The sequence below is a fragment of the Tiliqua scincoides genome, chromosome 1 (assembly GCF_035046505.1).
Source record: "Tiliqua scincoides isolate rTilSci1 chromosome 1, rTilSci1.hap2, whole genome shotgun sequence".
In the NCBI taxonomy this organism is placed as follows: domain Eukaryota; kingdom Metazoa; phylum Chordata; class Lepidosauria; order Squamata; family Scincidae; genus Tiliqua; species Tiliqua scincoides.
In genome coordinates this window covers 55,172,251-55,195,988 of record NC_089821.1, presented here as the reverse complement: position 1 = coordinate 55,195,988, position 23,738 = coordinate 55,172,251, and the positions used below count along the sequence as shown (strand labels likewise).

Genomic DNA, 23,738 nt, shown 5'->3' with positions numbered 1-23,738 from the left:
TAATGTGGAGGCTTAATTTTTCAAAGTGCATCTCAGCCTGCATCACAGTACACAGTTTAGGAATCGCTCACTTAAACATCCCACAGACTTCTGCCTAGAACTCCCTCCCTAAACACTTAGTTGGTCTCCATAGGAAGCTGCCTTCTCCTGAGTCAAGCCGCTGGTTCTTCAAGCCCAGTATTGCCAACACAAACTGGCAGTGGCTCTCCAGGATTTCAGCCAGGGATAGTTTCCAGTTCTTCCTTGGAGATGCCAGGGACTCAAGATGGTGCTTTCTGCAAGCAAATTCTCCCTAAAGATCCCTGCTCTCTCCTCCTCCTCCTCCTTCTTCCATGAAACCTTTGTCTTAAACCCTCACAATATAGCTGTTCTTGTTCACTCAGAAATTAAGTCCTACTGACCACAACTGGACTTGCTGCCAAGTAAGTGCACAAAGGAGTGCAATCTTTGTTCTCCCCCACAAATGGAAACCAAGTCCTAAGGCCAGCTTTAAGCTAATTGGACCAATTGCTCCCAACTGGACCACACAACAGGGTAATCTAATCTTGTATGCAATTTTATATTAAAATATGCTTAGATTAGATCAGTTTGGTCCATTAACTCACATGCATTTTCAAGTTCACATTTTGATTGTTTTTTATTCTACCATAGTCCCATATTCATATTCATTATTTCATATTCATATTCATAATTTCTATCTCTAAGTCTCTACAGACCTTGACTGTGAACCTGGGGCCCTGCAAAAACTCTTTCCAGTTGGGCTCCACAACTCCTAAGGCCAGCCCTGCAAAGTTCACATACTTGTAACTAGGTTTTATTTTGTTTCTTGTTTGTTTTGTACATTCTTCTCCTATTACATTTATATCTTCCTTTCCTCCTTTTTGTTGAATTTTAGATTGTGTTTACTAAACTTATCAAAATCCCTATATACAAATAAAATGTGCTTCTGTTACTCTGTACATGTACAGTGATGGTGCGATATAAATAAATAGGTGCAGAATGGTCTTGACTAAATATAATCTGTATTCCAAAAGAAAGTGGGAGAAAACCAAATTACTGAATGTGATATTCACTATTATACCACTAGGGGACACATAATTCCTCAACATAACTCCTGCCTGACATTCTTTCTGCTCTGAGTAAGGATTATCACTTTTGCTTCCTCTGTTCGTAGAGTCCACCAGTTCAGATGTTATATTTCACTGATACAAGAGCAATGCCTGTATTGCCATACATTGGTAAAAGCTATAAGGATTTATAACATGGGGGCTGAGCTGTGGACAGACTGATTGAAAACCGGCATTCAAAACAAGTTTGGAACTGCAGTAACTTTGTGGGTAAACAATTCAAGTATTTGCACCCAAAAAAATTAGCTTCAAACATGCCTCGGAAAGCCCCATATTTGAAGTAGGAACGCATTATTTAAACTCTGTACAACCAAGAGAATGATCATTCCTCTTCCTGGAAGATTATAGTGAACATAATTGGCCTGCATTCTTGTCCACAATTAGGCACAGGTAAATCTCATTATGTTCAGTGTGACTCACTTGCATATACAGTAATTGCTGGAATGGCTGCAGCCTTAACAATGTGCAACCAGTGGCTATGAAGTGGGATGAAGTTTAATTCTGAGCCACCACATCCATAGAAGGGAGGCAGCTACTGCACTCACTGGTGGCCACACTCAGGTGATAATAATCAAGGAACGGGAGCACCCAAACACTGGCATGTATCCAAGTCCATGCATAGGTCTCATGCCTGCCTCCACACCTGGGGAAAGCCTACCAATCTCTATTCTGGTCCCTCTTGTAGAACATGACCTGGAAGGATGGGAATCCAATGAAACAAACCACATTACAAATATCTCTATCTAAAGTTATAGCCAAAACACCAGCAGGGGTGGGGTAATGGTACATCACCATGCCCACTGCCAGGGCCTAGGAGAGGGGGGTAAAGGGGGTAATTTGTACCCGGGCCCAGGGTCAAAAAGGGGGCCCAGGAGCCAAAGGCCCAGTAATTTCCTGGGATCTTACACTTTCCTATTTACTCTGACTTGTTGCCCGCACGGAATGCTGGGAACACTACCACGAGTGCAGCTACTGCAGCTGCCAATCCACATGGGTGGGTAGATTTGGGCTCCAAAGACTTCTCCAGCTGTCTCCACGCTCCCCCCATCCCTTTGCCCCTCTCTGCCACCACTCTGCTTGCCCGTCACCACCCTTCCCCGCTCTGTTTCACCCCTCCCCCTTTGCAAAATGGCCCAAAATAAACTTTTGTACCCCCTGATAAAATTCCTCTCAGAAGCCCTGCCCACTGCCTGGGACATCACTGCACCCACTGCATAGGAGGAAGCCCATCATAGGGGTGACAAGCTGGCCTCCTGTACTGGGTGACACAAACCCTAGTGGCACCATTGTGGAGGCTCAATCCTATTCAACTTTACGGTACTGATGTAGCCATGCCACAGAGTGTGCGCTGCATCCTGATGGGGGGAGAGCAGTCACAGAGGCCTCCTCAAGATAAGGGTACAAATGTTCCTTTGTCTCAGGACTGCATTGCAGCTGCATTACTGTTAGAAAGTTGGATAGGATTGGGCCCTGCATCAGATATTGATCTGAGGTTCTGGAAGTACACAACGGAATGAGGTGGGAGAATTCAGAAGTAGTACAAGGATCTATACCAAGGGGCACCTTGGTATAGTACAAGGGGCTGGGGCACCTTCCTTATGAGGAAAGGCCTCTTTCAGCCTCTTGGCTGAAACGAAGCCTTGGCCTCTTGGCTTCGTTTGGGCCTCTTCAGCCTAGAAAAGAGACGCTAGAGGGGGGACATGATTGAGACATACAAAATTATGCAGGGGATGGACAGAGTGGATAGGGAGATGCTCTTTACACTCTCACATAATACCAGAACCAGGGGACATCCACTAAAATTGAGTGTTGGGCAGGTTAGGACAGACAAAAGAAAATATTTCTTTACTCAGCGCGTGGTCGGTCTGTGGAACTCCTTGCCACAGGATGTGGTGCTGGCGTCTAGCCTAGACGCCTTTAAAAGGGGATAGGACGAGTTTCTGGAGGAAAAATCCATTATGGGGTACAAGCCATGATGTGTATGCGCAACCTCCTGATTTTAGGAATGGGTTAAGTCAGAATGCCAGATGTAGGGGAGGGCACCAGGATGAGGTCTCTTGTTATCTGGTGTGCTCCCTGGGGCATTTGGTGGGCCACTGTGAGATAAGGAAGCTGGACTAGATGGGCCTATGGCCTGATCCAGTGGGGCTGTTCTTATGTTCTTACCACTGACTTCTGTAGCTGGGGTCCACACTTTCATGAAATGTTCCCTTTCATTAGAAGTTCTATGCAACCAAAGTACACAACAGGAAGAGGAATGGGCTGAAACCTTCTTTGCTTAAGAGCCAGACCTTTTTTTTCTGTTTACTTGAGGGTGCATTCAAAACCAGTATTTCTCACCAATTTGAAGCATACTAGAATGTTTTCAGAATGTGGTTTTCTTTAAAATGAGAGAGCTTGAAGATGAGATTAGATCTTTTCAGGACAACTGTGGTGTTTGAAAAACCAGCTCTGGGTTAGTGGTTATAAAATTTAAAATCCAGAATGTCTAGCTGATCCAACCCTGTTTTTCTGTGTACAGTATATGCAAATTATACCCCCCTCCTAGCAGACACTGAACATAAGCTGTCTTTGCTTTACTGCTCCCAGAGGTGAAATTGCTGGCAAATGTGTCAAGAGATTTTTCACAGTGTACCTTTCAGAACTGTTTTGTTGGGTTGCCTGTGTTAACATTTGTCTTGTACCCTCTTTGTCAATAAGGACATCATTCAGCCTGGGATGTGTCTCTGGTCGTACTGTTTCCTTCATAAAATGGCCCATGAGAAGAATGGTTGTCTCTGTGTCAATGGACCCAAAGAGGTTTTTCATAAATTTCATTGTGCTGTAGCACAACGACAGTAAAGTTACTACTACTACTCTTATACCTCCCTTCCCCCCAAAAATGCTGAATTCTTTATATAACAAAAATACTCCCCCTCCCTCCAAGTCCAGGAACAAACTGAAAAATGACAAATTCCAGTCAGGGCCCTGTGGCTTTGCACACTCCATGGCAGACAGTGAACCAACTGGTCCAGCCAGAACTCACTGGCACCTGTTACTTGGCTATCAGTTGGAGCATTTGCAGTTGAAGGACAGTGGGAGGAGATGGTTGGCAACCCCAGATGTGTGTTTCTCTTTCAGAAGCTCGCTATCACTGACATACTGGTAATTCAATAAAAACGTTGACTTGCTCCCTCTTTGTTAGCAGAGGGATCTCTCAATCTCACTTGAGTTTTCTAACATCAGCTGGCATCAGGGTGGGTCTCAGGGGGATTCTCCGCTCTCAACATCTGCAGCATCCTCATTTCATGACTCCTTGGGCTCTGGGGGGCACTCCTCTATGGTCATGAGCCCCTAATCACTGCTGCCACGGTGTATGGAAGATAGTTGCAGGGGGTGGAAAGGGCAGCTTATGGACAACCACATTGGCAGGCAGCAGTAATGAAGCAAAGGCCATCCAGTAGGAGTGTGGGTGTGGGTGTGGCTAGCTGCACAGGCTGCTGCAGCACATGCCCTCTGTCATGTGCCAGCCCAATGATTAGCCCATGCCGTGTCCCTCTGACAGGTCCATGCGCTATCGCCTCCCAGTCAAGTTATGCCAGGTGTTAATTGCTGGATAAGGTGCACTTGGTCTGTCCTGCTGTGGCTGGATGGTTAGAGGAGCTTTGTGAAATAGATCGTTTGGCTGGTGTCCATATCCACTGTGTATTTCCTATTTTAACAGTCCAAGTTTATACACGCGCGCGCACACACACACACACACACACACACAGAGGGGGGAGGGAGGGGGGAGAGAGAGAGAAAAATACTTTACTCAGATCCAAGCATCCATGACAACCAACTGAGATCATGAATTGTGAGGTCATGGTGACAAAGCATCTAGATTTGTTGTGGTAAGTCCCTCACATGCATCATATTATCACACATGCAACACTACCCAGCAAAAGAGAAAACAGATCTGTAAAACAGAAAGGTTAACACAGCTATTTTAGTGAAAACTCCCCTGAAAGCTAGTTGGCTGTAACTTTTCCTTTCCCCACAAAGTTTATCAGAAGCATTGAGAAAAACCTGAATCAGGAAGTTTGAAGGAACTTACTAGGTCACCTATAGCCCAACCCTATTTGGATGATGCACTAACACAGACGTGACTGCCATTTTCTAAGCCCATCCAGGCAACATTACTGCAGTGGAGTCCTCCTGGTAACACTGGTCCAGCCCTTCCCAGTGACAGCAACAGTGATGATGGAAATTCTGACACAGAGTGGTGTCAGGCATGGATATGCCTGGAAAAGTGTCCTAATGTCAGAACATCATTGCATCATGGGTGCAATAGCAGTATGACATACAAGGAGCCAATCACTTCCCAGCCCTAGTGCTGGCAGCCAGAGAAGTGGCTCCAAGATGAACCAAGCAGGGGGCAGGTGCAGGGCCAATGAGCAGCCATCACTGGGTGGGGGGGAATGCCTCTTCCAGCCACTTGGAATGAGCAACACAACAACAAGCACCACCCCAACCATGGGGAGATTCCTCAAAGACACCACACACACAAACATGACATGGTACGAGGATGCCACAATATCCCCACCCTCTCCAGGAGCTATTGTGGCATCAGCAGCAAAGGGTAAAAGCAAAGAACCACTAGGAATTACCACAGCCAGGGTTTAAGTACCCTTATCCCACAAAAACACACGTTCAAACATTACTTCTGTGAGCAGAGCAGAACAAGAGGAGAAAGACAGCTCTCTTAGAAGAGGGTAAGACTGTGAAACAGACACACAGTTCTTTCCATGGTGTGCGTACAAGTCCCAGTGGGAGCATTCGGCAGCTAGAAGGAACCCTTTTGCCAGGGGAGGGACTAGGACAAGTCTTAGGGGAAGCCTCCATGGCATTTGGGCAAAGCAGGGTACTGGCTCTCAGCTTGTGTCATTGCACAAAGACATAATTTGAGAATCAGGCAAGACAAGTTTTGAATCCAACCAAGGGACTTGCCCTCACCAACAAGGCACTCACTTTTTGCAAGACTGGCCAGAAACATCTATGGCATGGACAAAAAACGGGAAGGGGGAAAGTTCTAGAAAGTTCTAGAAATGCCCTGCTTTCTTCCCACTGTAAATGTTTCTCTGCTTCTCCTTTGCCAATCACAGAAAACCCAGCACAAAGCAATTGAAATATCAGAAGAGCAGTGCCTTTATTTTTAAAACCATGGGCACAACCAAGAATAGTCTCCTGCAGCTACTATTCTTTGATTCCAGTGTGCAAGGACATTAGAAAGTGTAAAGGAATGCATGAAAGATGTTCTTTCCTTCTAATGAGTAGTAGCTTACCCTACCCTAAAAAATGAGAGCTTGCCCTTCATAAAATTTTACTCTAAGGGACTTTTTTAAAAGTTTCATAATATGTACAATAAGTTTTGCCTATGGTTTAGCCCAACAGGATCAAGTTGTTAGTAACCACACTTACAGCAATTGTTTACATTCTCTCAAGCACTGGCGGTCCTAGAGGGGGGCAAATAGGGCAAATACCCCGAGCGCCGACCCTCCAGGGTGCCAACTGAGCCGCCCTCTCCCCTCCTCCTTTATAGGAGGATAGGAGACTGGCACCCTAGAGAGGCACTGACACTCTAGGGCACCCATCTCGTCTCCTCCTATAAAGGAGGAGGGGAGGGGCGGCCAAGTTGGCGCAGAGACGCTGCCTCCCAGGAGCACTCCTGGGTGCCCCTACTCTGCCTCTGAGTGCATCCCTCAGAGGCAGAGTGGAACCGGCATGCGCCTCCTCTGACTTTGGAGGAGACACGCACTGCTTCCCAGGACCCCACGGAGCCTTCTGTGCCACTTGCAAGCAGCGCAGAAGGCTCTGTGGGGGCCTCAGCTGCCTCCTCCATTCCCCCTTGTTTTCGAAGGGGTAACGGAGGAGGCAGCTGCGCGGAATTGTGGTGACGATTACGTCACCGCTATTACTTCTGGGTCAGGTGTGGGGGGGTGAAGAAGGGGGGCGAAACGGGGTGTGGGGGGGCAGAAAACTGGGTGTTGCCCCAGGCGCGGAGACCCCCAGGAACGCCACTGCTCTCAAGCCAACAAAAGTGCGATGAACACTGAATCTTTTACTTCTATATATGAAACAGTGTGGAATACAAATACTAGAAAATGCCATATTGTCACTTCCCAGTGCTGAAGGAGTATTTGTTCTAATGATGCCTTCTGTTCTCCTTAGGGGTTCTTCTGTTTTGCAGTAGTGTTCTGTGCATCAGTACAGGCAGTATGCTGGTCAATTACCAGCAGTACTAAGGTAAGTGTGGCTTCTTCTTGCAGTGGCAAGAAAGGTGATTGATAGTTGACTAAAATGCTGCAACATACATTGCTTGTCAAAATGATTGTGCAACTTCACTCATTCTAATTACAAAGTTCTCACTCGTATATAGACCTTGCACAAATTTTAAGACACAATTTGAATCTCAACTTTGATGAATGTCTGTATGTCTCTACAACCTGTATGTCTCTACAGCAAGACTGGTACACAGTTTCTGAGACACTGACAGCACAAGCCTATGAGTGTCTACTCAGATGTAAGCCCTATTGTGTTCAATGGTGCTTACTCCCAGTAAATTGTGTAAATAGGATTGCAGTCTTATGAAATATACCACAGTTTGGGAATTAGAAAACTGCTAAGTATTCAGAAAAATCCTCTTTTTGGTTGCAGCGTTTCCAAGATATTTAGGATAGGCAATTTCATGGCTTTGGAGAAAACTGGAGTCACATTTGGAATAATAATACCTTTATTTTTGGAGTGATCTGAAAAAGACTGGAGAACACAGCTGCATGTGTAGCATTCAGGGACTAGTCGACCCTTTCTGTGGTTACTTCTTGTCTTCTCTAACCCATGTGGTTTCTTTAGGCCAGTGGTTCCCAAACATTTTAGCACTGGGACCCACTTTTAAAAATGACACTCTATCAGGACCCACCCAGCTTCACAAGAGGTTTATCAGATCGGGACCATTCTGATGGCCATGTGATCCCTTCGCCTGGCTTTCAGTAAGCTCCAAGCTATGGTCACCTACTCATGAGTAAATGCACATTTGTGGCTCAGTTTCACTTTCCATAGAGCTCAATACATTTTCTTTGTGAGCTTGGGAGAGGAGGGTGGGACCGGCAAAGCCCTATTCCATTGGATTCAACGCAGATGCAGATCTTTCATCCGCAGTGGCAAATTAGCTGGTGCAGATGCGAGGAGATCCATTGCCAGAGCTGGGGCTTTCCTCAGGGGAAGGGAACAAAAGCCCTCTTCCCCTAAGAAAACTCTCAGCAAGTAGCTGCTTTGGTGCCACTACTCCAGCAGGTGCCAGGAAGCATAGAACTGGGCTGCCCCACTCTTGAAACTGTTGATAATTGCAACTATAATTTGGGCAGCTGGCTCATCGCTTATCTCACAAGCTGTGAAGCTTTGAAGATGTTGGAAATGCCTGCAGCCAGTGGTTAGGTTGGGCAGGAGGCTGTGTGTGTGTGTGTGTGTGTGTGGGACGAAGGAAGAGAGAGAGAGAGAGAGAGAGAGAGAGAGAGAGAGAGAGAGAGAGAACACATGCTTAAATGTGAATGTTTTTTTTTTTAATTTCCAGTCTCAAAACTGGTAGCATGCTATTTATAAGCAGCAAAATACACTCAGCTATGCAATTTGTGACAACTCTGTTTTATGTTTCAAACTGTGGTCACCAAGCCTGTTATGTTCTTGAGGTTAAACTGAAATGTTTGTTCATTGTGAGCACACCCTGGAAGGGCAGGCTCGGATGCTATCAACAGCCCCGCTGGAAAGCTGAAATTGTACTTTATATAGTGCAGTGTACACCAACTCCTGAATATCAAAGCAGTGTCAAATGTAGGGTGAAGCGGTGAAGGATGAGGGCTGCTGCATAAGAAAAAGTACTCTTATGGAGATAGATTTTACCTTGCACATTTCTGAACCAGAGCTGCAATTTACATTTATATTAGGATAGCTTATCCATTAACTGTAAGGAGCTGAATTTCAAAAGGTTTAAATATGCTCACTTCAGCTGCCACAAGACACATTTGTATGAATTCTTTCTTTCACTTTGCAGAAAAATTGCCTACTTGAGTAGAAGTGCTGGATGCTCTCCATTGTGCACAGGCACTCTGAGCCTATATCCAGGCAACTATCCAATGACAAGTGCTTTGTCTGGGCACCGTTCAATGAACACTCGAGACAACACACATGGGAGAAAGGGCCACTTTATTAGAATTTTAATACAGAAAGGAGGCTGAGACCTGCAGTTGCTGGGGCAGCGAAAACCCCTGTGTGGTGCAGAGGCGGGACCACTGTGCGGCCCCAGAACCAACTCTGTCCCCCAGGCTGGATATGCACCTGACTTCAAGCTGCACCCCGTTCTTGGGCAGCTCATCCAGGTCTGTCCCATAAGGGGAAGGCAGCCGGACCGCGGGCTGTGCCGCCTCGAGCCGCTGAGCCCCTGAGGAGGACACCCGCGGTCCCGGCCAGGGCCCCAGTGCCGCTGAGCCCCTGAGGACTGCTATTGGGTTCTGCCCTGCCTATGCTGTCTGAAGGTGCACTCCAAAGTCCCAAGCACGCCTCTACCGCACCACCTGCCACAAGGAGGGGTCAGCCTAGCACTTGACCCCCCGCTCCCAAACAGGGGGAGAAGCACCTTAAGGCCATCCTGCAGGTCTCTCAGAAAGATGTCCGCCCCCTGCTCAGACAAGTGCCCCCATCTCCTCTGTAGAGAGCAGGCATCGAGAAGGCAATGGCTGGATGCACAATGACCCGTCCACCGGTCCGTGCCACAAACAGACCAATCTCTTTGGCAACCTTCCTCCTCATCCTCTCCACCTTAGCACAGTGGCTGGCACCATGGCACACCCGCCACTGTAGGAAGTCCAACCAGACCACCGTGATGCCAGGCAGCCAACTCTGAAGGGTGGCAAGCTCCTTGCCTGCTCTGGGTCTGAGTGGCAGCCCGGACATCCCTCACAGTTCATTTTCATGCAGGTGGATCACCAATACATCAGGCGACAAGTTCTCCTTCAATTACTCCACCATTGCAAGCAGCAGCTGGCCCCACCACATCCCCTGCTTGGCCAGCCAGTCAACTTTCATGGTGGGGCCGAGCCCGAGCTGTGTTCCAAATTGCCTCGTGGCCACCCACTTGCGGGCCCAAACTACCATGGAATGGCTGCAGACAGTTCACAAACCGGCTTCTCACCGCATCCTGCAGAAGGAGAAAGAGAAGTTATTGCCACAAATAAATGGGAGGTGCCAATGAAGGAGCCTGCCTCTAAAAGATTGGAACGTAGCGCCTATAAGCTGCAGAACTCCAACGTCCTATCTGCTGAATGTTGCCCCCGGACAGGCACAACGCTGCAGCAGCAGAAGCCGCTTCTATACACAGGGAATGAAGGCTATACTCCTTTGGCTGCCACTCCAGGGCTATGAGGGCATGCAAAAAGACCACCCTAGACTGGATTAAAGTCAGTGGGGAGCCATCCGCTTGCTGGATCAGGGCTCCTGCTCACGCCGCTGAATGTGCTACGTACTCCTGCAGCGCCTCAACCAGGCACAGCGGCAACCCGCCTGTCAAGCAGGTTGGAAAACATCACCCCTCTCTTAAAGGAGTAGGGGTAGCTAAGCAGGTTGTCATCAGAACATCGCCCCTCCCTCACCAGAGCAGGGACCGCTCACCTGTTAAGTGAGTTGGTGGCATCGCCCCTCTCTACAACGGAATAAGGGCTCCGTACTTGTTAGCAGGTTGTTGACAGCACATCCCACCTCTCCCACTGGAGCAGGGACAGCACGCCCATTAAAGCAGTTGGTAACACTGCCTGTTAAGCAGGGTGGTAGCAACATTGCTGACATAACGTCACCCCTCCCCCGCTGGCGGGGTGTTGACAGAATGTCACCCCTCTCCCATTGGGCAGGGGTAGCACACCCATTAAGTGGGTTGGTAATAACATCGCCCTTAAAGCAGTGGGGGCCGAGCACCCGTTAAGCGGGCTGCTAACAGAAAATTCCTCCCTCTCAAGGAGAAGGGCCACAATTCTGTCAAGCGGGCTGCTAACTAGACATCACCCCTTTCCTAGGAGGAGGGGCAGAGCACACATTAAATGGTTGCTAATAGAACGCCCCCCTCTTGAAGAAGAAGGGGCCACAGATCCATAAGTGGGTTTGTAGCCAAACATTGCCCCTCCCCCAGGAGCTGGCATAGTGCACCCATTAAGTGGGCTGGTAACGAAACATCACCCCTCTCTGAGGAGAAGCGGCTAGGCAGGTTGTTAACAGAAACCTCCTCCCCTCTTCCAAAGGCCTAGGGAATTATGCCCACTAAGTGGTCTCCACTGGAACACCCCCCTTCTCTGAAAAGAGTAGGGGCAAGCGCGCAAGGGGCAAGTCCTGGTAAGCACGCTGTTGACAGAATCACCACTGCCCCCACAGGAGTCGGGTAAGCACACCCGTTAGGCAGGCTGGTAACAGATCGCCATCCTCCCCTAAGGAGAAGGGGTAGCATGCCGGTTAAGCAGGTTGGTAATGGAACGCCACTCTTCCCTTAAAGGTGTAGGGGCGGCGCACCCATTAAGCGGGGTGGTTCAGAACATATCTCCTCTTTCAAGGAGCAGGAGCAGCATGCCCACCAAGTGAGTTGCTAAATGCCCTGCTGATGCCCAGGGAAAACATAGTATTAAATGCACCAGTGCGTCCCCATCCACTCTGCTCAATTCCTTGGTTGCTGAAGCCTGGCCAGGCAGCTTTCAAAGTGGCTCCCACATAGATAGAGTGCATGCTGTAAGCAATGAGATGGCCAGTGGCTCCCCATGTGCCTCTAAAAATCCTCTGAAACTGATGAAGTATTAACAAGGAGGAGGTCAGGTGCCTGGGAGGAGATTGTTGCGGGTGGTTGGACTGGTGTAAGCTGGGCAGATGTGACAGTTAGGGGAGCCACCACCGCACCATCGTCCATGCCCCTTCTGGTCAGTCTCATCCATCTGCAGGTGGCAGTATGTTGTGTTAAGACTCAACCTGCCAAACCTGGATTTGGCAAGCAGCTTGTTGGGGGGGGATGCGCCCCCTTAAAGATACCCAGTTACTAGGCTGCCCAGTGAAGCCTCACCAGCCAAAGTGCAACAGTGAGCAAATTTCATGTTAATCCTCGCACATGATGCTGGGGGTAGCTGACTTGTGCCCATCAGCAACTATAAAGGCGGCTCTACTAAAACCCGCCAGTATCTTCCATATTTTGCAAATCCCTAGCGTAATCCCACCATCCGCTCCTGGGTCTAACTGAAAGACCTTTTTCTCTAGCACCAGTAGTGCACCAGCATGAGAGACAAAAAGGGGGGGGGGGAGGACCTTCCTTTGGGAAGGGAGCTGACCTGCCAAATCTGCTGAACCTGCATGTCTTCCTCCGGCAGCTGGATCTGAAAGGTTATGCCACCCATGCTCAGGTGGCATACTGGTCCATGTTGAGCCAAGGCACTCAGAGTCGAGGTGTGCCCCTGAGCCGTCTGCCAGGATGCTCTTCCTAAAAGGGAGAAAGAGCCTCAGCTCTGTCCTTATTTATTCAAGAGACATGCTGGGCAAAAGTGTCTGCATGTTCATTTCAAAATGCCTATAGAAGTGAAGCTCTCCCCAGACACTTGCAGAGTCCCAATGCTGGTTGCAACTTGGAACTTACAAAACTAACAAAATACCTTTGTCCCAGGCCAAGAAACTAGCAAATACACTGGTACATTGATTTAATGGTGACTGATGGTCGGGTCAAAGGCTTCAACAAATGAAGTAAACGGGGGGATCTAACCGGTGCCGCTCCCCTTTCTGGCTGCTGGCAGAGGCAGTGCATCCTCTGCAGCTATCCCGTGCTCACCCTCAGGGTCTATACCGGGCCAACTCCACCCTAAAGTGTGCGGAGACTGCTTGCTTTATGCTGCAGGCATGTGCTCGTAAGCAGTTGCCCCTAGTGAAGTTGCCGGCCAAGCTGCCTTCAAAAGTGTGTGGGATCTGCACCCATGGCACATCCCCCAGCACCTAGGACTACTAAGCCTTGCCACTAGCTATCAGGTGACTGCTACCTTTCCAGCTTCCCCAAGATCCTTTGGGTGGCATAACCACCCATGCCTCGAGCCCCACTGTGGGATTCTCCACCCCCAGTGGGGTTTTACTAGGTAGTGAAAGCCCTAAATCTAGAAATGCTGCTCACAAGCATAGCCCTGCTGAGCACAATACACCATAGCCCTGACCGGCATGGTGTCTTATGTCCCCATATTCCGACTGACTAGCCCCAGAGGGCACATCTAAATTACGGCTGAGGCGTAAATGAAAATCCCTTTTGCCAAATTGCCCAATACTTGCAACTCCCTCTCCTCCCCAACCAAGGGGGGGGGGGTAATATCCCTGTAAGATACTGTGAGTTTCTCTACCATCCCAACCACCAGAACCTGGGCTGCTCCTTGTCAGGCGCACAGTCTGTTGCCCCGTTTTTTGTTTGTTTGTTTTTTTTTGGGGGGGGGGGGAGGCAGCAGCCACAGCCACCCGCGCAAGCCAGTAAGGTGCTCCCTTTTAGGGCACCCTGGGGGGGGGCTGAATTGGACTGAGGGTAGTGCCCTCCTACAGGCCTGTGCAAGATGGGAAGTCCCAGTTCCTTGCATTCCCATGTACCCCTTTAGGACCTACTGGATTTGTGCTGGCTTGCACTCACAGGAGCTCATCTTATGCCTGTATACTCATCAGTAAGTCCCATTAAAATCGATGGAACACACTCGGAGGAAAGTGTGGACAGGATTATAGCCTTAAATCCAGCTATGTCTACCCGGAAACAAGACCCCTTATCCTCAGTGGGACTTATTCCTTGGAAGCTGGAGCAAGGATCTGAGCCCTATGTTCCAAGCCTCTGCATGCCGACTCAAAGACAAGCCCCATTATTGCCCCCAAGGGGCTTACGCCCTGGCAAGTGGGTGAGGACTGCAGCCCTATGACCAAGCCTCTGTGTGCCTGTTCAGAAGCAAGCCCCATTATAGCCCATGGGGCTTACTCCTTGGAAAGTGGGGCAAGAACTGCAGCCCTATGATCCAAGCCTCTGCATGCCCATTCTGAAGCAAGGACCCTTATAGTCCATGGGGCTTACTCCCTGGAAAGCCTGGCAAGGATTGCAGCCAAAGTCCAAGGCTTTGCCTGCCTCCTCAGAAGCAAGGTCCATTATAGACTATGGGGCTTACTCTCAGGAAAGTGTGTCTAGGATTGTGGCCAGAGTCCAAGGCTCTGCCTGCCTCCTCAGAAGCAAGGCCCATTATAGTCCAAAGGGCTTACTCCCTGGAAAGTGGACCAAGGACTGCAGCCCATGATCCAAGCCCCATGATCCAAGCCTCATTTACATTTAAGGAAGAGAGGTTGTGTTTCTGTGGAGCTCCTGGGGTGAGGCAGGAAAAAACACCTTTTTACCCCCCCCCCCCCAAAACAGAGGGTACCTTGGATCAAGGAGCAGCACCATGTAGGGGAGTCTCTGGGGTTCCGGAGGACATGGAAACCACTCCTGTACCTCTTCAGATGGAGTCAAAAAACTTTCAGGAAAATATGGATTCCTTCTTCTCTGCTGAGGAAGATGACATCTTAGGTGAGCTGCAAGCAAGCCCTGTGCTAGGGGGGACCCTGAAATCCAACACCATCCGGATTCTGGGAGGGAGGGAGACCCCCCAGCAGTTACCTGCAGGTGCCCAACAGTCTGGGGAATGACCCTATGAAGAAATTACGGGGCCTCCCCTCACCCCTGCACCCCCAGAAGGATCTTTCGAACTCATAGACCTCAATGGGGAGGATGCTCTAAGCAAGTCCCAGGCTTTTCAGGCCTTTACAGGCCGAATGGAGCAACAATTGTTTAAAGTGGAAAGCAATGCAGAGAGCTTCCAGGAAAGTGAATCTAGGGCTATAGGAGACTCCCAGTCTTCGCCACAGCTGTTCACTCAGAGGGAGGGAACTGTGGAAGGCCCCAGGCCTAGGCTGGGAAGGCTTCGCTAGGCCCCAACACAGAAAGCAACGGTGAAGAGGCTTCTGTGGTTCTGCAAGGTTGCATGGCGGGGGAGCGACTTCTGAACCGACCGGGGGGGGGGGCCCTGATTGCAGAAGAAATACCGTGTGAGCCGGCAGGCTCTGCCCAAGCGTGGCAGGAGGCTTCCACATCCCACCAAACAGATGGTCAGCTAGAAAGGAGGAAGGGAACCAGATTAAAATTGTCCTACGGCAAGCATGAGGGCTATAGCGATTCTAAGATGGCCATGAGGAACAGGAGGCACAAGGCCCCGGTGGTAACACCGGTAAATAACAGGGATCGCTCCCCTTTGAAAGAAGCAGGCTTAGAAATGAGCTCTCCCAAACTGGAATGGCAAGGGAGGAAAAACCTCTACCAGGGGCACAAGATGTACCAAGGGGAGAAAAGGAAAACTGAGGAAAGGAATACTGTGAGACTGGCCGAGTTTTCACAACCGCCGGAACCCCCACGCGCACCACAAGATACCCCTGAGCCGGCAGTGACTATCGACAGACCTCCCACGAGCGAACTGGAACACACTGACAACGGGGAGTCGGAAGACTTTGAGATGACGGATCAGGCGGACAGACCCAGACCCAATCCCAGGGACAAGGAGAGACTGATCGGATGGAGGCATCAACTCAAAGGGCCGCTTGAAGAGGTACACAGGTGGCTGCTGACCCCACCATTTGACGATAATGACCTGGTGAGGATCTGGGCCTATGTGGTAGCCCATTTGAGCTGCCCAACCAGTCCCGTGACTAAGGACTTCAACAAATACAGACAACAAAAGTCTTTCCAGTTCCTAACAAAAGCAAAGGATCTCCTGGTAGGGTTCTGAGAGAATCTCCACCTGTCTTGCCTGCCAATGCTAGCTGGATGAAGGCCATGACTCTGGCCATGACGGAGAAGATTTTGTTGATGCGTAGACTTAAGAAGACAAAAACCCTGTACCCGGAGTGGGTGAAGGAAGATGAACGCATCAAACTGTTCCAAGGTGTTTTGAGACACTGGGAGGACAGACAAGAGGTACAAGCCTCATTGGGGGATGCTGCTAACTTAACGGTGGAAGGACGCCACCGATGAGAGCTCTCTCATGCCAACTGATGACTTTGTGGACTGGTTGGCTAAGCTCATCATGTACCTGAAACAGAGGAGGAAACTGAGACAAGAGGAGGAACGACAGGACCGGGAGACCAGGTCCAGATCAACAGGCAGTAAGAGAAGACCTCGAGGCACGATCAGACGCAAGGCCAGTGACAAGAACGTGGACGACGGTGACGGAGATGAGCGGAGGAGCCCTTTCGGCATCCAGGCGACCGCCTCTGCGGAGGTGTCCTCCCAAATGGGTGAGGAAGATCGTAAGGGAAAGCGATCGACCCTGGCAAGGGAAAGGGGGGCAAAAGCGGCTCTCACATGACATTGCAGTGGGAGAAGGGAGGAGGGGACAGAGAATCTAGAATGAGTAGTGTCAGCGCAACTTCAGATCCAGAGTCCCTGCCCCCTCTGTCCTTCAACTGGGCGTCAGAGGCCGAGATGAGGGAAGAAGAGGAGATGGAACTGGGACAGGAATTGGAACTGGGAAAGGAGAAGGGAGGAGAAGGGGAAGAGATGGAACTGGAAAGGGTGGAGAAAGGGAAGAAGGTGGTGGAAAGGGTAGAGGAAGGGAAGAAGGTAGTGGAAAGGATGGAGGAGGCGGAGAGGGAGAGGGTGGAGGAGGTGGAAAAGGGGCTGAACCAAACATCCAAAGGGCAGCATACTTTGGTTGCCTCTGTTTTACCTTTAACCTCTGAGGAAGCAGGATGCAAAGAAAGAACTGGCCGAACCCCTAGCCACGGCTTTTAATAGAGCCTTATGGGAGGAGGACAAATTTAGAGATAGTTTTTATGGAGAAATCTTAACCTTCATTTATAAAGAGGGGGACCCTACTCTGCCTAAAAACTGGAGACCCATTACTCTGACAAACATCAACTATCGGATATTAGCAAAGATTTTGAATGACAGACTTTCCAAAATAGCCCCTAAGTTGATTATGAGGACCCAGACTAGTGCTGTCCCAGGGAGGAAGATGATCGATTCCTTAGTTCTGGTTAGAGAGATCTTTCAGATGGTGGAGGAGAGTGGAAAGGGATACTACAAATGGACAAATCTAAGGCCTTTGACAGAATAAACAGAAAGTATCTCTGGCAAACAGTGATGGCAAAGGGTGTCCCAGAGGTTTTCATAAACTATATAAAAACTCTGTATGAGCAGGCATCGGTTATGCCACAGGTAAACGGATGGAAGGGAAAAGTCATACCCATAGAATCAGGGATACGCCAATGATATCCATTGAGCCTGCTCCTCTGTGTTTTGGCGTTAGATCAGTTGCTGGCCATACTCCAGGCAGAGCCTAGAATAACGGGAATCTGCATGGGTGGGGAAGGGAAAAGCACAGAGGCTGGGAATGCCATAAAAACGGTAGCCCACGCAGATGATGTGTACGTTATGGTTAGAGACATGGGTGAGATGGAGACATTGAAGGGAATAATAGATGAATACAGCAGGGCCTCGGGAACGGTGATAAACGAGTATAAAACCAAATGTTATTCTCTTGGGTCGAGGGGGAAAAACATAGAGGTGAAAGCCATGGGGGCTGTTTTTGAAACAGATGAAAGGAAGTAAGAGGTTCAAAAGGTGGAATCTGTAAAAATTTTAGGTATAATTTTTGGACTGAAACAAAGAGGGTGGGAAGAGAACTGGAAACTGTGGGCCTCTAAGGTGGAGGAAAAACTGAAGAGGTGGAAAAAATGGAATTTGAACCTGTACCAGAGGGCACGTTACGTCAACGTGTATTGTGTTCCGATGGCATCCAATTTGGCGGCGATCTATCCCCCGCCGAAACAGGTGGTGGAGAAGGTTATCCATCAGGTTTTTGTTTTCTTGTGGGTCACTGCCTTCTTCCCTGTTGCCCGAGCGATGGCATATAAGAAAGTGAAAGAAGGAGGACTAGGGGTTTTGTTCCTGGGACCTTTGTTCTTGGCGACCTTTGTCTCCTATAACTTTGGCAACTGGGCAAAATGGAGGCAGAGGCCACAAGAAGGGGGAGCCTTTGCATTTGTATGGGCCCAATTCGGAGACACTTGGGAAAAGACGACCTGGGGACAGAAATGATGGGCAAAAGAAGAGACGGGATATGTACTCACTCAGGCGATAAAACGATCTTTGCCGGAGTACATGAGGGAAGAATAAATGTTTGAGGGTATTTTTCTGGTTATTATTACTTGTAAATAAATAAATAAAGCATTTCTTTTTAGATCTTTAAAAAAAAAAAGTCTGCTAAACCTAGGTGGGTCCCAATACAGTGTCATTTTAAAAAATGGGTTCTGGTGCTAAAAAGTTTGGGAACCACTGCATTATGTTGTTAAATGGTTCAAGTTCAAAGAATAGGTAAAACTCCCAGGCATCTTTCTGGTTCAATACTGAAACATTATACACACTTTTCTCCAACAATAGTTCCAATTATTTTGGCAGAGTCAACTAAAATGTGACAGGTCAAGTATTATTAGTCTTACATCTTATGAACTGCTAAAATATTAGCAGCACAGTATTGCCTATAGCAGAAGAACAGTGACAGGACCATTGCGTCCTGAACAACTGTGTCCTAGACATAGTCCTAGATGTAGTCTGTGTCCTAGATGTACCAATCTGCCCCAGCAGTGGGCTTTTGATTTTTTAAATTTGCGTCCCAGGCATTCCAGTATATGTATATTTATTTTAGATGTATTTTTTATTTTGAAAATGCAAAGGTAGAGTTGGGGTTAAGGCTGAGATAAGAGGCTTAGCATATGTTTTGTTGTCCAGTTATAGTGGACAATAAATAACTGGTGCACAAATAACTGGAGCACAGAAAAAATCCCAGACTCAAATATACAGGGATGCCAATGACCAGGATGCATTTGATTAGGACACAGTCTTCCAGGACACAAATACCCTGGTACCCTGAAGAACATAATCTTCAACATATAGTAGGATAGAGCAGCAGTTTGTCAGCTGTATGGTTAGCAAGACTAATCAGAATAAGCATAAAGGGCAAGGAGAATATGTTTGTGTATTCATACAGGATCCCATAAAGCTCTGCTTAGTCACCTTAATTACAGACAGGGGAGAATTTAATCTAGCAAACTTTATAAACACATGCTGTGAATGCAAGAAGATGTTTAGTATTCTGTAATGTGTCTTGTATATTGATTAAAATTTGTGGGAAGGCTCTGGAAGAGACATCCAGAGCCATGGAGGGTGATGCTACCAATATGCTGTTGCTACTGCAGCTGCTCCAGGAGCTGCAGTTTGTTCTGAAACAATACCTGGAACTTGGGTTAGATCTACAAACTTTAAGCTGTATTTTGCTAGTTGATGGTCTGTGACTTCTGGGGAAGTGTGTCAGTCTTAATGAACCAGATGTGCCACCTGGTGTTGTACCTCTGAGCTCAGCACTGCTTCTGGATGCTCTGGTAGTAGCTGTGCGGGAGATGCATCTAGTTACATCTGATTCCCTAGCTGTGCTTTTTTTCTGGAAGACAAGGACCTTGACATAGTTGCTCAGGCTCCATCAAACCTCCTGGATTGATGGTTGCAATGTGTTCCATGCAGGGCTACCCATGGTAGTCCAAGACAGAGCTGCACAACTGTTAATGGAGGCAAGCCACAAAGCACATAACATGGCCTTTTCACTTGATTGTGCTGGTTCTCAGTTAGCTTCCAAGCACAATTCAGGTTGCTGGTAATCACTGCTGGAACTTTAAACTATTAATTCAAAGCTATGTGTTGGGATGATCAGTTTAAATAATTAAAAGTGACGGTGTGGCCAAAGTACTGCCATAGAGAGGAGACTGCGGCTTTGTCAATTTGTTCCTCTGACTCTGCTCCCTTCCACTTGGTGCCTGCTGCAGGCCAATAATTCTCCCCATTTCTTCATTGTGTGTGCAATAGGAACTTTCAGGCACTCTCTTCCTAACCTCTGGCACAGCAAATTTCCTCAGAAAAGGCTGTGTGGCACTGCACTGGACTTGCCTTTCTCTGATCAGGAAACACACCCAGAAAAGTGATTCTGGCAAGAAAACAAGCAGTATTCTTTTTCCATTTTTTTTTTCCTAAAAAAGAATGTGTCACAGCTATCAAAAGTCTGGTCTCCATACCCATTGTAGCATTTGCACCCATATCAACCCTACCCCCTTTGGCTTCACATACTAGGATCTATGAGGGAGGCCTTGCTCTGCATATGAGAGCCCAAGAGGCGGGCAGCCCAATCCTGAGCTGCCTGGCACATGGAGCTGCAGCAGCGCTGAAAATGGCTGCTGTTGCATCCAGTCCCCCCCCCCCATGCAGCCATCGCCACCTCCTTGAGAGAAGGGGACATTCGTCCCCTTCCCCTGGGTAAAGCGAGTAGCCCTGCATTGGGGCTACTCAATTCTACAACAACCTGAGGGTCAGCGTAGAATTCAGAGCCTCCTTGTCAAGTGGACAGACCAAAATGGAGGCTCACGATCCATTGGAGCAAAGTTCCACTGGTCCCACCTCCCTCCCTTCTGCTCCCCCCGGCACACCTCCTCCCCACCCTCTCCCGTCCCTCCCTCTGTCTTCCCCCACCCTGGAATGCCTCCTCCCCACCTCCCCCCATGCCCCTACCCACTTCTCTGCGTGGTCTTCTTCACGCAGCCACAGAGTGGTGGAGCTTTGGTGCTCCACCAGCACTAGCCCAGTGCCAGCCAGTACTGGGCTAGCACAGGCACTCCACTGGCGTTAGGGCCTGCAAACATGCCTTATAGCGGTGAGCTGGCGTGCACTGAATAGGATTGAGCCCTCAATCTGTTGCTGTTCAAGGCAATGATCTCCACTGCTGGGACCATTTTTGGGACTCTCTTCCCAAGTGAATCCAGTCATGTGGATCTCTTTGTACATTTAGGAGACAGGAAACAAAGTGTGACATTGTGTTCGGTGGGGCTTACTCCCATGAAAATGTGTATAACAATGCTTCCCAAACTCCTACAAGGGAGGTGGAAGCACTGAAAGTTGTCATTGGTGCACAGCTATCCGGGGATTCCAAGGGGGGTCCTAAGGAGGTCCGGGGAGCCCTCCTCAGGGCTTTTGCTTGCAGAAGTCTTTTTAAAAGGGGGAAAGGGGGCACTTCCAGTTTCGTCATGAAAACCAGAAGTGTCTGGGTTTTTTTTTTTCTTTTTTTAGACTTTTGCATGAGGCATGAGGAACCCTGCAGAGGGCTCCCTGGACCCCATGGACCCCCTAGATGCAGTGCTGGTTGCAGGTAAGTAAAAAAAATACCCTCCCATCCCCAGAAGCAGCACAATTCTGGGGATCATATTGCTGCCTCCCTCCCTTCCTGCCCCTTAAAGGGGCAGGGACAAGTGCTTCCCTGCTGTTGGGTCGCAGCACACCAGTTTGGGAACTGCTGGGGTACTATATAGGATTGCAGCTTTAGGCAACCAAGTAGGTGACTGTGTAGGCCCTATCCTTCACTTTTAATCCATTCCTGCTGGCATGATGCTTTGGCCTCCTTTCAATACAGTTCAATTCAGCAGGTTTTTCTAGTGCTAGACTCCAAAGCTCACTCCTGAAGCATGATTACACTGCAACAATTGCTATGGTCACAATGCACTGTTAGAACAAGGAATCTGGAAGGTGTCTTCTGGCAGTTGACAGTGCAATAGAGAAAACAGATGGGAAAATAAGAAAAAAAATATCAAAACACATCTACTATGAAAACAGGGAAGGGTTCAAAATGCTTGGTCTCTTCACCCTCCCAGCCCAGGGCAAGACAAGCTGCATGCAGAAACAGGCAAAGTTGGCTGATGGAGTACTTTGCTCATGCCCATTTCACGTTCAGAAACAGTAATAATGTGGACAAATTATCTAATTACAGGGAATCACATGCATTACCCTGCATTTAGGCAAATAAATACAGTTAACAATGAGGGTCCCATCCCTTCCAAAGTTATAATTGACCACCCACTGTAAAACAGCAGGATTTTCAGTTGTGGCACTTTTTCTTCTTGAGTCTGTGATGGGTTGCCTGATGTTGCTCAGTGATGCATCTTTTGTGGGCATCCAGTTAGCTCTGAAACACTGTAATAAGATGCTACCATAAGAAATGTTGTGTGAGTCAGGTGGCACATGGTATTGCTAGATGGAAAACACATGGCATTGCTGAAATATTAAATGCACTCATGCACCCAAACAGATTATCAGATATCTTACCTAATCCTCAATCTCTCTGTGACAAATGCTGAAGTGTTCTTTGTTAATTATTGCTTAAATGTCTAATGGCAGTGGCTGTTTTGAGCTACACAAGCATTGTTCTGCCACAAGGGAATTCATGATCAGAAAGTACTCTAAATTAATAGAAGATGAAATACCCCATGCACAGTTCTTTCAGGAAATTACACCTTAAATCAACTGCATTCAACACATTTAGTTGATAAATTTAGCTGTTGATAAATGATAACTAAGGTCAGTGGTCTCACCTTGTGCAATGGTGAGTGTATATTTGCCTATGTAAATGGGCACAGGTACATCCATTGATTGGGGAAAATCAATGAGATGCTGGCAATAAAAAATGATTAAGTATCAAGTTTTTTTCTTAGATTGTTTTAAATTATTTGTCCTTTTCTGTCTTTTAAGCCAGTTTTCTCCAAAGCAGAGATTTAGCACTGCAGCAGCCACCAAAATTTGCCATGCTAAATTTGCTGAAAAGCCATTGAAGCTACAAGGTGGAAGTGGAGCTTTTGACTGCAGCTTTCCTCTCTCTCCTGCCTCTTTCCTAACCTCTCCTGGTTAACTGATTGAGAGGTGCCTGTGCTAGTTCCCTAGAAAAGATTTATTCACTGTCTTTTGGTCTCACTGATAGGACCATCAAGGTGGCTTACAATATACAATATACTCGTACACGTTTAAAAATTGTTAAACAGTTTAAAGAAAATCCCAAAGTAGAGAGAAACATCAATAACTAAGGCCAGGAGAGAAAAAGATAACAGAGCAGGGCAAAGATAACAGAGCAGTGGTTTGGCAGCACACATGGGCCAGCAAAACCACCCAAGCAGCTCTGGAGAGGGACAAAATAAGTGAAGTAGCACATTCAAGATTATGTATATTAAAAAGTACCACATGTCCTTCTGGGGGTTGGCCACTCCTACTGTAATGTATGCTGATGGTTGCTGATGGTTGCTCCTACGAGAGCTGCTACATGTTGGAACAAGCAACACCTGTTTTCCTTCAGAAGCTCCTCTCAACCCCCTTACTCCAGGCCACAGGCCAGCCCATTGATTGATCCCAGTGTTACACTGCAAAGTCTTAGTAATGGGGAATTGAATGAGAAAAACCATTTACAGCACAATCCTATAAATGTCTCCTCAGAAGGAAGTCCTGTTGAGTTCAATGGGGCTTACACCTGGGTAAGTATGTTTATCATTGCCCCTACATTTGTGAAAGGCTTTCCCCAGTTTTTCCTTATCATTATTTATATATTTGCAAATACTTTTAGCATTTCATTTATTGTGCATCTAATTCACCCTATTGCAAATGGCAATGGCAAAAAAACATCCTTCCAGCAA

General features: G+C 48.0%; 1 protein-coding gene across 1 annotated transcript in view; it reads left to right on the top strand.

Annotated features, from left to right (window-relative positions):
* TSPAN32 (tetraspanin 32) overlaps nt 1–23,738 on the top strand; it is a 58,559-nt gene that overhangs the window by 8,632 nt on the left and 26,189 nt on the right. Inside the window, exon 4 of the mRNA XM_066635821.1 lies at nt 7,317–7,391. Within this exon, the coding sequence (XP_066491918.1) occupies nt 7,317–7,391 (75 nt within the window). The remainder of the gene's footprint in view (nt 1–7,316; nt 7,392–23,738) is intronic.